The sequence below is a fragment of the Neltuma alba genome, unplaced genomic scaffold (assembly GCF_004799145.2).
Source record: "Neltuma alba isolate B1F8T4 unplaced genomic scaffold, ASM479914v2 tig00012491_pilon, whole genome shotgun sequence".
NCBI lineage: Eukaryota > Viridiplantae > Streptophyta > Magnoliopsida > Fabales > Fabaceae > Neltuma > Neltuma alba.
In genome coordinates this window covers 5,806-18,543 of record NW_021636963.1, presented here as the reverse complement: position 1 = coordinate 18,543, position 12,738 = coordinate 5,806, and the positions used below count along the sequence as shown (strand labels likewise).

Below are 12,738 nucleotides of genomic sequence, written 5' to 3'. Positions count from 1 at the left end.
AGAGACTAAATTAAAATTTTTTGTAAAGTTAAAGGACTAAATATATACTTTAACAAAAAAAAGAAATCTATGCCTCGCGGAACTACCCAACCAGTCGGACCCCCTTTTCGTGCGCTTCTGATAACTTATATGTTAAATTATGATTTAGTTACTCAAGTTTATAGTCTATCAAATTTTAAATTATAATTTTTGATCCATTAAAAAGATAAAATAATTTAATTTTTATTAAACTAATATTTAAAAAAAACTTGAAGAATTAAAACCTATGATTTCAAACTAAAATGAGTAAAATATACTAATTTAATAGACCAAATATTGTATTTATCCTGAATTTATTCATAATTTCATATAGCATGTTCAAGTTGATTTTGTTCCGGACAATTTAGGACGTTATGTCAATATCATCCAACTTTCCAAAAAAAGGAAAAAAACCATAACATCAATGTTTCTGACATTTGAACATTTTATTTATCAACTACTACCGTCCGATTTTAATTATAAAATCTTATTTAAAGATTATAAAAAGATTTTATAATTAGAACAGAAAATGATATAATTTTTAAAGTAATCTTAATTAATGTTTTTTAATTGTAAATATAACATTTATTTTGTAATATAATTCGCGTTATAAAATAAATTTTAATTTAAAACCGGAGCACTGATAAAATCGTACGAATCTGGGCGGGAAGAAAGCGTGAGCCATCAGCCATCAAAATAAAAACAAAGCTTTCATCCTCGAACGGAGAGAACAGAGCTGTCCCCCATATTTTCCTCTGTGCATGTACGACAAAATAAAGGACACCCAAGAAGTAAATCAACTCATTCATCAATTTCAGTCTCATAAGTCAATCCAACTCATTTATCGGCTTTAACCGCTCTTACTCTCACCTTACATAAATGATTAATAATCAAAGATAATATATAATGATACAGCTTAATCATCTCTGTAAATAAGATTCAGGGTAAATAATAACAAGAATAAGACGAAGAAACCATAACAAACAACTCGTGATAAGCAATCCTAGGGCGTAAGGTGAATAACACTCCCATAAACTCACTAAACGCAGTTTAATATCTCCTACAACCTCCATCTTCAAGCTTAGCATTTCTGTAGTTTATGAGGTGCTTTATTAAATCATCCACATACTCTTCCTGTCTTTCTCTATTCACAAACGAGTCCTTCATCTCTCTTATCTTTTCCCGGTAGATCCTTCCTTCTTCTTTCACCATAACCAGCCTCAGCGACTCAGCCACCGACTCACTCTTGAAAGACCCGTCTCGCTCATCTCTTGGTATCGAGTATCCCATCTTCTTCTCCTCCAACACCCTCGCGTTCAGTCCCTGGTCTGTCAAAAACGTCAGAAGCACAAGCGGCTTCTCATTCTGGATCGCCTCCACCACCGACGTCCAACCAGAATGAGTTAAGAACCCACCGACGGACTCGTGGCCCAATATCTTCAGCTGCGGCGCCCAACCTGTGCACACCACGCCGCGACCATGCGTCCGTTCCTCGAAACCTTCCGGCAGCCGCAAAATCTCCGGGTCGTACGGCCCACGTTGAGTCCTCAGCACCCAGAAAAATGGTAGCTCCGACTTCTCTACACCTAGAGCTATCTCCCTCACTTCTTCTTGGCTGGGCTTCGCTTCGCTTCCGAATGCCACGTAGACCACTGTGCCTCTGTTTTGCTTGTCCAGCCAATCTTTCATCCACCGCCATGCGTCGTTTTCGTTCCCACCGTCATAGGCCGTGCCGGGAAGTTGGCCAACGGCTAGAACTGGTTTCTGATAAAGGTTTTTGAGGACCTGAATCCATTTGGGTTCAAATTCGTAGCAACTTCTTACTATTACTATGTCGGAGTTTTGGACAGACGCGCCGATACGGTATGCATCTGAAACATCCCGGTTCCCGACGGAGAAACTGTCTGCGAATATCCTCATGATCTCAAAGTAACGAAACGCTACGGTGGTGGGGAATGGGATCCACGGTGGCGGAACTGTGAAGCTCTCGGGTTTTTTCCTCATAGGGTCGGAACTCATCGAATCCGAAGGAGGTCCCAGGAAAGCCATAACCGGCGACGGAAATATGGGGAAGAAGGCAGACATGATGCCCAGTTTGGAAGCAATGGATCCGACCCAGTAGGGAGCGAAGTCGTGAAAGATCCAATCGGGTTTGGAAGATTCAAGAAACAGGGCCATGGGTTGTTGGAGTTCATCGTAGGCTTTCTTGAGAAACGTCACCATGTTGTACGGAATATCGGTGGTGGCCTCAGCCTTATCAGGAAGGTCGTGGACTTTGGGTAGGGGAAGCTTGACGAGTTTGATGAGAGGAGCCAAGTGAGGAGGTAGTTTGGAAGGCGATCGATGTTCCTTGGGGTAGAAACGAAGCTGACAAGGTGACCCTTCTCAGCTATGAGCTTGGCGAGCTCAAGGTTGGGAATGATGTGGCCAAAGGCCAACCATGGGAAAATGACTATGTGAAGCGTCTTGTCTTCCGCCATGGTTGCGGCTTAGCTTGGGTTGCATATGTTCGAGGAATTCCCGTATAGGACAGCGGAGGGATGCCTCAAATAAATATGAACCAGTTCCACTTATACTACCTCCGTAACTAATTTGAGAAAATTAAACAAATAAGTTGAGTTAGTTATTTGTCTTAAATAAGTGTTGTCTTTTCTAAAATATCCTTACTAATCAAGTGTATTGACTAGAATTATAATTATTAGAAGGACTATCTTGGAAAAAACTGAGTAAACATGAGAAATAAAATGGATTGGGGTATTATATTTAGGACCAAAATAAAAGTCAAACAGGGTCTTATATTAAGGACCAGAGGTAGTATCTTATTTGAATATTTGAGTAGTTTAGATTTAAAATTTTTAATTAATTATTTTCTAAAAAAATAATAGTTAAAAAATTATCACTGTTTTAGATTCTATAAATATTAAACTAATTGTTTTGAACAAATAAAAATAAAAAAAAAAACAAATCTTTCAAATGAGATATAGATGATTAAGATTTAATGAGTTTAAGTACTCATTAAAATGATAACTATTGAAACTCATTTTCTTTCATCTTTTATCTTATTACGAATATTTTTTACTCTTATTTACTACTTTATATATATATGGTCAAATATTATGCTACCTCAAAAAGTTAATTTATTTTTAAAAATTATATATATTAATTAGAATTACTATTATTTGGTAAAAACTCTTTCTAGACTCGTGAAGAGACGGGACTCTTTTGGCTTTCCCCAAAGAAAAGACCAAGCAAATCGAAAAAAACATGGTTTTTTTGAGACTAAAGAAGCTTAGTCAAGAGGGTCCCGGCAAAGTCCTTATCCTTACTTAACCTCCTCTGTCCTTCCTTGATGAAATGGATGCCGTAGGAAAGGTTGGGAAAGAGGGCATTAAGTCAAATTAGGAATCTTGAACGGATAGAGGAGGGTGATCCCCCCATCAGAATAGGCATTGGAGTCTGCTTTAACCAACAGGGGAGTGTATTTCACGCTTTCCAGATAAGATAGAGCGGCGATAGACGGGTTTTTAAAGTACTAAATGTATACTATAACTTAAAATTTAACTAAAACCTTACATTTTACATCAAAACTAACCCCCTAGTTAGCTTTTGCATTTAAAACAGAAAAAGTATTATTTAGTGTATATCTGGGTGGGGCAAATACCCTAATATTTATAAGCATATAGTATTAAAGTTTCATAATATGTCCATAAATCATGAATTTATTGGACTCAATATTTAACCAAACTAAGTCTACAAATAATTAAGAATGTACCGAAATCATACTATTTCATGTATATATATATTTGTTATACATAGGTATCATCCTATTAGATACAATTATATTTGAGATATTATTAGACACTAAATATAAATATATCTTTAAACAAAAATTTAAATCTTAGTTCAAATGAGGGACTAGTCCCTTCTACTATACCAAATCCCATTAGTTATTTCACAAACACGTATATTTTGAAACAGGACATGGACGCACAGAATTATTGAAAGAGTGACCCGCCACGTGTAAAAGTTCCTCAATTTATTGCATTTTCCTTCTCCTCTCCCTCGTATGCGTATGTGATCCTCTTCTCCAAAGGTTCCGTCTTTCTGATTTGTCTCCTACGCGTACTCGACTGTCCCATTGTGACTTAACCAGACGACATGGCATGGTATGGCAACTATAAATGTAGGAAATGAAATTAGGCATAAACAAGGCAAGAGCCTTTTATTTTTAGTGGATCACTTGCCACTGGTCCGGTCTCAGCAAAACGAGGACCTCCTCTCCAGATTCGCTTCCTTTGTTTGGACCTTATTCTGTCACTTTCTATGCCCTTTCTGCCATATTTCACCGTTGCTCCCATTTCCTTGTGTTTATGAGCACTGTGACTGCATAATATTATAATTGCCCATTTGAATCTAATACCTGAGTATATGTATATTTTATTATTATCATATTTCCTAAATCTGCCCTTGAATGTTGCACTTGGTGCTTTTGTTGAAAGATTCAAATGGCAGAGAATACGATATTGAAAAAGCTGCAAAACAATTTGGTCGAGTCCGCAGAACAATTCAAGGGAAACAGTTTCGAACTCATAACTTCCCTGTCAAAAGGGTTACAGGCCATGGCACTTGGCCCACTGGCTATTCCACTGAACGGAATAGTCAGAATAAAAAAATCGATATGGGGCTTAGTGGCGGGCTTTTAATTGTGGCCCCCACATCCATGCAGGCCTCTCTCTGAATTCCTTCATCTTATCCCTGCCAAAGGCAAATTTGTAAGGGGTCATTGCTTTGGCAAACCACGCCTTCACTAATAAATAGGAGAACCTGGGTTCTAGCCTTTAAGTGGGTAATGCGGTGGGTGTGTGTCTCCAGTAGGGGTGAGCAAAACCGAACCGAACCGAATTTAATTTCGGTTTTTCGGTTCGGTTATTTCGGTTTTCGGTTATATATTCGGTTTTTATTTTTTAAATAATTCGGTTTCGGTGTTCGGTTCGGTTAGTAGAACAAAAATTCGGTTATAACCGAATAACCGAAATAAATATATTTTATATTTATATTTAATAAATATTATTATAATAAATATATATGTGAACTTTTTAAATATATTTATATTCAATAAATATGATTATAATAAATATTATTATAATAAATCACATTGGATGATGAAATATTTATTAATTAATGGTTATAATTGTGTTTTATTATTTTTAATTTAAAATTATTTTTCATATTTATATATTTCGGTTAATCGGTTAACCGAACCGAAAATTTCGGTTAATTCGGTTTCGGTTAGTTCGGTTATTCGGTTTCGGTTCGGTGTTTAAAATTTACTTTATTCGGTTATTCGGTTATCACCGATAACCGAACCGAAAAACCGAATGCTCACCCCTAGTCTCCAGGCGGAATGAAGATAAAAGCTCCCATGCCCTCATCCTCGAATGGAGAGAAGATAAAGACGAAGTATTAAAAATAAAAGATAAAAATTAGGATTGTAATTGAAAAAATTATTTAAAAAATCTTTAGTATGGTTAATTATTTGTTACACGGGATTTGACAAATCTATAGAAGTAGGATTGGGGAACATCACTTTTCCCTGTGGTATTCTCCAATTCCACATATACGGATTTATCTAATTCTATATAATAAGTAATCTCTCATATTAAATATTATTTTCTTAATATTGATCACAATTCTTATTCTTCATACCAAGCGGGTACCAAAGTTCTCTCATCTTTTACTCTCTCCATACATCTCAAGATCCATCAAAACCAGTTTGAGTGGTCATTAGGGTGATGAGTTAACTATTTAAATTTAATATGGATGGTTAGTTTTTAAATTTTTAAATTTTTATTTTTAAAAAAATATTTTTTAATAAGTATATAATTCAAAATAAATATAATCTCTTAGCTATGAGCTTTTTTTTATAAATTTTAAATCTATACTATTAGAACTGTATTCGAATATAATATATAGATTTCATCACAGTGATAAGTGTCATGATGCTAATTATTACAATAAACACCAAAACTAGTTTCATATCCATGTGTTTGATTTTCTGCCCAAATTAAATATCCAAATAACTAATGAGTTTGTACGGGGGAAAACACCCAAAAGTTAAATACTAAACAAGTCACTACATCACATTTATCCGTTTTAACTACTGCACTTATTCTCGGCCTGCCTAGACGATTAATCAATGTTAATGTATAATGGTACATTAGCTTAATTAATCCTCTACTATATCCGATCTTTAATATAAAAGCTAGTTTGACTAATTTAAATATATTAAAAAAATTAGTTAAGTTAGTTATTTGTGACAAATAGGTGCTATCTTCCTTAAAATACCCTCGCTAATCATATTTATCAGGCAGAATTATCATTTGATGAGACTTTTAACATACGCAATTACCCAGTAAAAAAAACAGGTGTAATTAGATGACTTGAGATTTTATATTTATGACTATATTAAATATTAAACTAGCTCTTATATTAAAGATTGGATGTAATATATTATTAAGATTGAGCATGAATAAATAACAGAAATAAAATAAAATAAAATAAAATCATATGCATTATTAAGAGCAATAAACTCATACAACAACAGCTTAAAATAAATCCTCACAAGATCTTAACACTAATCATTGATAATCGACTATTGATAATCACTAACCAATTCTTATATGATCTTAATTAACCAACTATAATGTCAGGTTAATATCTCAAACAACCTGCATCTTCGCGCTTAGGATTTCTATGGTCTCTGAGATACTCCAGTAAGCCATCAACATACTCTTCCTGTCTTTCTCTATTTACAAACAAGTCCTTCATCTCTTTTATCTTTTCCCGGTAGATCCTTCCCTCTTCTTTCACCATAACCAGCCTCAGCGACTCAGCCACCGACTCACTCTTAAAGGACCCGTCTCGCTCATTCCTCGGTATGGAATATCCCATCTTCTTCTCCTCCAACACCCTTGCGTTCAGTCCCTGGTCCGCCAAAAACGTCAGAAGCACAAGGGGCTTCTCATTCTGGATCGCCTCTACCACCGACGTCCAACCAGAATGAGTTAAGAACCCACCGACGGACTCGTGGCCCAATATCTTCAGCTGCGGCGCCCAACCTGTGCACACCACGCCGCGACCATGCGTACGTTCCTCAAAACCTTCCGGCAGCCGCAAAATCTCCGGGTCGTACGGCCCACGTTGAGTCCTCAGCACCCAGAAAAATGCTAGCTCCGACTTCTCTAAACCTAGAGCTATCTCCCTCGCTTCATCTTGGCTGGGCTTCGCTTCGCTCCCGAATGCCACGTAGATCACTGTGCCTCTGTTTTGCTTGTCCAGCCAATCTTTCATCCACTGCCACGTCTCGTTCTCCTTTCCATCCTCATAGGCCGTGCTGGGAAGTTGGCCCACAAGCAGCACTGGTTTCTTGTAGAGGTTTTCGAGGAGTTGAATCCATTCGCCTTCAAATTCAAAGCAGCTTCTGATCAATACTATGTCGCAGTTTTGGAGACACATACCGGCCCGAAATGTATCAGAAACGCCGGAGTCGTTGTCGGAGAAACTGTCTGCGATCCTCATGATCTCAAAGTGACGAAATGCTACGGTGGTTGGAAACGGAACCCACGGTGGCGGAACCAAATAGTCTTCAAGTGTTGTGCGGCTGTTGTCAATACCCATCAAAGTTGAAGCTGATCCCATGAAACCCAAAAACGGGGCAGTGAATATACTGAAGAAGGCACTCTTGATCCCCAGTTTGGAAGCAATGGATCCGATCCAATGAGGAGCAAAGTCGTAGAGGATCCAGTCTGGCTTGGAAGATTCAAGAAACCGAGTCATGGGTTGTTGGAGTTCATCGTAGGCTTTCTTAAGGAACTGCACGACGTTGTAGGGAACATCGGTTGTGGCCTCTGCGTCTTGAGGAAGGTTCTGGACCTTGGTTAAGGGAAGCTTGACGAGTTTGATAAGAGGAGACAAGTGAGGAGGTAGTTTTGGAAGACGATGGATGTTTCTTGGGCTAGACACGAAGCTGACAAGGTGACCCTTCTCAGCTATGAGCTTGGCGAGCTCAAGGTTGGGGATGATGTGGCCAAAGGCCAGCCATGGGAACATGACTATGTGAAGCTTCTTGTCTTCTACCATGGCGCCTTGATCAAGATCAGAACACAATTCCATATTATACAAATATATATAGGAGTATATATACACACACTCACCGACCTTATGAATAGTAATAAAAATTAAAATAAAAATCCTGTCCCCACTATCATCAATTAGAATTCATCAATCAAAGTATGCCCACTCCGTTGTGTTTGCTGTCTTCCATTCCTCTCGAGTCTCCGTCTCCATCCATGTCAGTGCCTGCAAACGGATGGCTTAAATATATAAACCTATCGTTAGGCAGTGCGCTAATATTTATGAGCATGTGGTACTAGCTCCGATACTTAATATAAAAACTCATTTGACTTTTATTTTAGTCATAAATATAAGACTCTACATTTTATCTCTCATATTTACTCATTTTCTTCAAAACAGTTCTTATAATAATAGTAGTTATAGTCAATATACTACCTCCGGTCCTAATTATAAGACCCAGTTGACTAATTTGAGGAGATTAAGGAAGTGAGTTGAGTTAGTTATTTGTCCTAAATAGGTGTTGTCTTTCCTAAAATATCTTTGCCAATCAAGTGTATTGACTAAAACTATCATCGTTAGAAGGGTTACTTTGGGAAAAAATGTGTAAATATGAGAGATAAAATAGATTAGGGTCTTATATTTAGGACCAAAATAAAAGTCAAATAGGGTCTTATATTAAGGACCGGAGGTAGTACTTAATTAGCAAGAATATTTTAGAAAGGACAACACTTACTTATTACAAGTAATGAACTTAACCAATTGTCTTAATTTACTCAAATTAGTCAACTAATTCTTATATTAAGGATTGGAAAGTATTGAAGTTTCATAATATGTCCATAAAGAATGAATTTATCCAACCCCATCCATTTCTTTTTTCATATTGTTGGCATATATGTTTCAATTTTAACCATACTAACTCCACAAATACTTAAGAATGTAACGAATCATATACTATTTCATATACTTTGAAGCAGTGCTTCTCCTGTCCGTTGCAATTTGCAAGTAAGTCGTCTTTCAAGCAGTCCAGTTAATGACTTCTCAGAGCATCCTCCATGTTGCGAGGTCTTTGGCTTGTTATTCTTATTTATATTAAGATTTTTATGATTACATAATACTCCCTCTGTTCCTTATTATAAGAGACACTTGATGCTTATGTCATGTTCTTATATATAAGAGACACTTACAAGTTGTCTCTACTTTTTTGTGTTGATTTACTATTTTACCCATATTTATTATCTCCAACTCACACTCTCTCTCCCTCCCACTTCTCTTTCTTTTAATAATTTAATTGTTCTCTCTCATGCTCTCTCTCCTTATTAATGAGGGCATTTTTGGAAAAAAATTATACTTTTTATACATTAATTGTTCTTAACTAACTTTAACTGTTTTTTTGATCAACGTACTTCGGTTATTTGTCTCTTATAATAAGGAACGGAGGGAGTAATAATTTCAAGTATCAAATAAGGCATAATTAACTAATCACTCCACCGCACGTATGGACGATACAATGTCGTGTTTAGCACATAATTGGACGTTTCAGTTTCACTAGCTCTCATTAATTTATTCTTCTTCCCCCCGTCTTAATTATTCCAGGAACATGGACAAAATATATTTTTACGTTCGGATTTTTACTAAGTCCGAGTACGTGTATATATTTATGTATGAATATATAATATAAAATTTTGACTCATTATTTATAAATTATGAAGAGTGTGAATAATGTTTTAAAACTTATACAAGTCATCATAACATTATATATTATGATTTCTGGTGAAAAAATTATAATAACAAACAAAAAAGTACCCCAAACAAGACGCCAATATATAGATACACTTCTTCTCCGCTTCTTATCTTAATTGTTAAAATAAATAACACTAGTTAACATTTAATATTTTATAAAATTATTATTTGAAATTTAAATGCTAAAAATTAAACGAATAAGTCCGAAAAATGAACAATAGAGAATATGCACGCATATTTCAAAATGTTTATTTTAGATAAGATGCTAGTCTTGGCCACACATACGCGAGCTTGAAAATGACACATGTGAGTATGACTTTTATGATGAAGTGCTCGTTTGTGGTTTGGGTTGGATTATTTAAGTGTCTATAACTTTGATTTATAAGTCAAAACAAACTTTTCTCATGTATTTATTTTATATTTTATAAATTATGATTAAAAAGTTACTTATAAGTTATATATTAAATAAGCTCGAAACTGATACGGTTGACGTGATTATAATTCATTTGTTTTTATATAACCGTGATATTTAATATTTTTTAAAATAACAAATCTACTGTCAGAAGGTAAACTAAATAAATATCCCTACATTTTATTGGTGGGTCATTGAGAATCACAGCATCAAAATTATTGCAATGAGCTCAGTGGAGGAATCAGTCCGCAAAGTGATTTGCCCAATGCGATGATCTAATCCCATAACTAAACAAAATTAATCAACAAATTCCGATGATGAATAAGTCAATAAGGTTGTTATGAAAAGTGACAACAATTTGAGAAGAACTAGAGACCATGGTTTAATATTGGATCCCCCTATTGTGAGCTTACCCCAAATTGTGAAAGCTAGGTGATTTATTATTTTGGGATTTCTCATAAAACTGGAAATGCGGGTCAACCCCTCTTGGCATAGGTTCAAAAAACTCGTCCAGAAAATCATCACGCCATCACACACACATATTATCTTGAAAATTTGAAGAGGAATATATTATATACTACTTTTAATATTTAAAGGGTGTTTGGTAATACCAGAAGTGCTTCTGAAAAGCACTTTTTCATAAATTGATATAAACTCCTCTACATATTTGTTTCGTATACTGTAAAAATACTTTTAAAATCATGGTTTTGATTTTATCAAAACACTCCTTAATATAAGATCTAGTTTCTACTTTAGTTTAACTACAACTATTAAAGATAGCGGGTAGTATATGATATTTGATTTAGAGATCTAGGTATTGGAACAAGTCTCTATATTTACACACACCCCAACGAAGCAGATCTAGATTCTAGATATAGCCAGAGGGTAAACGGTATGGAGGAAAAGGAAATTAAATAGACTACACCTAGCTTCCCTTGACCCATCAACCACAGTTTATATATAATAATGTTAATGTATTATATATTTCCAAACAAGCTGTCCAATAATACTCGTGCTATCCTTAAGCAGGTGAAGGAATTAATACAAAACTTCAGAGTAAACCATAAGCAGTAGCAGTTGTATGCAATGATGAATTTCGATATGTTTGGTCGTAAAATCCATATGAAGTTAACTATAATAATCTACAAAATTGGCTGCAATACTTTTTTGGAAAGAAATTTTGTGAATATTTCATAAAATTTTTTGCAAAACTTATACCACAAAATACATATATGGAAAATCAATTTGTAACCATTTTTTATCTTTCAATTTCATCGCAAAAACCGTGATGGTCGAGTAGAGTGAGCAGAGGTATTAAAGAATATGCAAAGAAAAACGGTAGGGAACTTGGAGCTGGCATCGCAAATTTGACTCCTGAGCCCCCCGGAGATCCACCGGAAAGCCTTGGCTCAGCCGAAGTCAAACTTACGGATGATATTAACTTGACCGTCTTCCTTGGATTTTTCTTCTGAAACAGCGGTCTATCTTCACGGCAACGCTCAAGAACGTCGATGATGGCAGGTGACGTTGACCGGACAGACACAGCGCAGCAATGGTGACGGGTCGTGGCGGCTGAACTTTGACGGTTTCCAGTTATATTAAGACGACACAACCAGACATACGTCCATTATTTCTCCTCCTTATATAACCGGAAACTGCCAAAGTTCAACCGCCAGAGCCGGGCGACGCCGTTGGTCAATCTCCCACCGACTCCATCGCCTTCTGGGGCGACATCGTCTAACAAGGTTGTACGGCACATGGGTGATGAGGGAGAGTTTATGGACTTGGGGTAATCCTCGAGGGAAGCTTGAGATGATCGGTTTGGATGTTTGATGGATTGTTGAAGGCGATCCATACTATTGGGGCAGACACCGAACTCATAATCACAAGTTGACTCTTTTGAGCTCAAGTTTTGTGGAATTGTCATCTCCTGACCTCAAACCTTGACCAATAAAACCCAGCTTGTCAATATGTTCTTAAGTTAAATAATTGTAAAGATGAGCGTGCGAAGACAGGGATAAATTTGACTATGAGTTGAGTTAATAATTTTGGGAATAGAACAGGGGAGAAACAACCAATGCTCTCATCTCCTATTGGGCCTAAAGTGACAGATATGAAGGGAGTTAAGCGGTTAATTAAGGGGCCCAATACGAGCCCAAGCACACTCACATCATATCTCTCACTTTAGGCCGCCGACTCATCGTCAGGTTGAGGCTAACTAAGGGTATATTTGGATTGGAGTTAGATAAAATTGACTTCTAACCCAACTGACTTTTGTAACTGAAGTTAGAGTAAAAGTTAGTTAGGATATGTTTAGATAGGTACTTTTAAAAAGTCAGTTGAAAAAGTTAAAAGTTGTTTGGATGATTAATAAAAAAGTTAGTTTAGTTGTAAAATGACTAAAAAAGGCATGAATTTTATTAAATAATGGTTTT

At 36.0% G+C, this 12,738-nt stretch overlaps 1 protein-coding gene and 1 pseudogene across 1 annotated transcript; both read right to left on the bottom strand.

The window, feature by feature from the left end:
• Positions 1-1,068: 1,068 nt before the first annotated feature.
• On the bottom strand, positions 1,069-2,498 carry LOC114727578 (UDP-glycosyltransferase 91A1-like; annotated as a pseudogene).
• A 4,231-nt stretch (positions 2,499-6,729) lies between these two features.
• On the bottom strand, positions 6,730-8,157 carry LOC114727577 (UDP-glycosyltransferase 91A1-like). The gene has a single exon (XM_028914273.1). It carries the CDS (start codon positions 8,155-8,157, stop codon positions 6,730-6,732), a length of 1,428 nt encoding a protein of 475 aa, XP_028770106.1.
• Between the last annotated feature and the right edge of the window lie 4,581 nt (positions 8,158-12,738).

What these genes read in the sequence shown, in the direction of transcription:
- LOC114727577 (XM_028914273.1), bottom strand. Translation starts at nt 8,157, where the DNA reads ATGGTAGAAGACAAGAAGCTTCACATAGTCATGTTCCCATGGCTGGCC.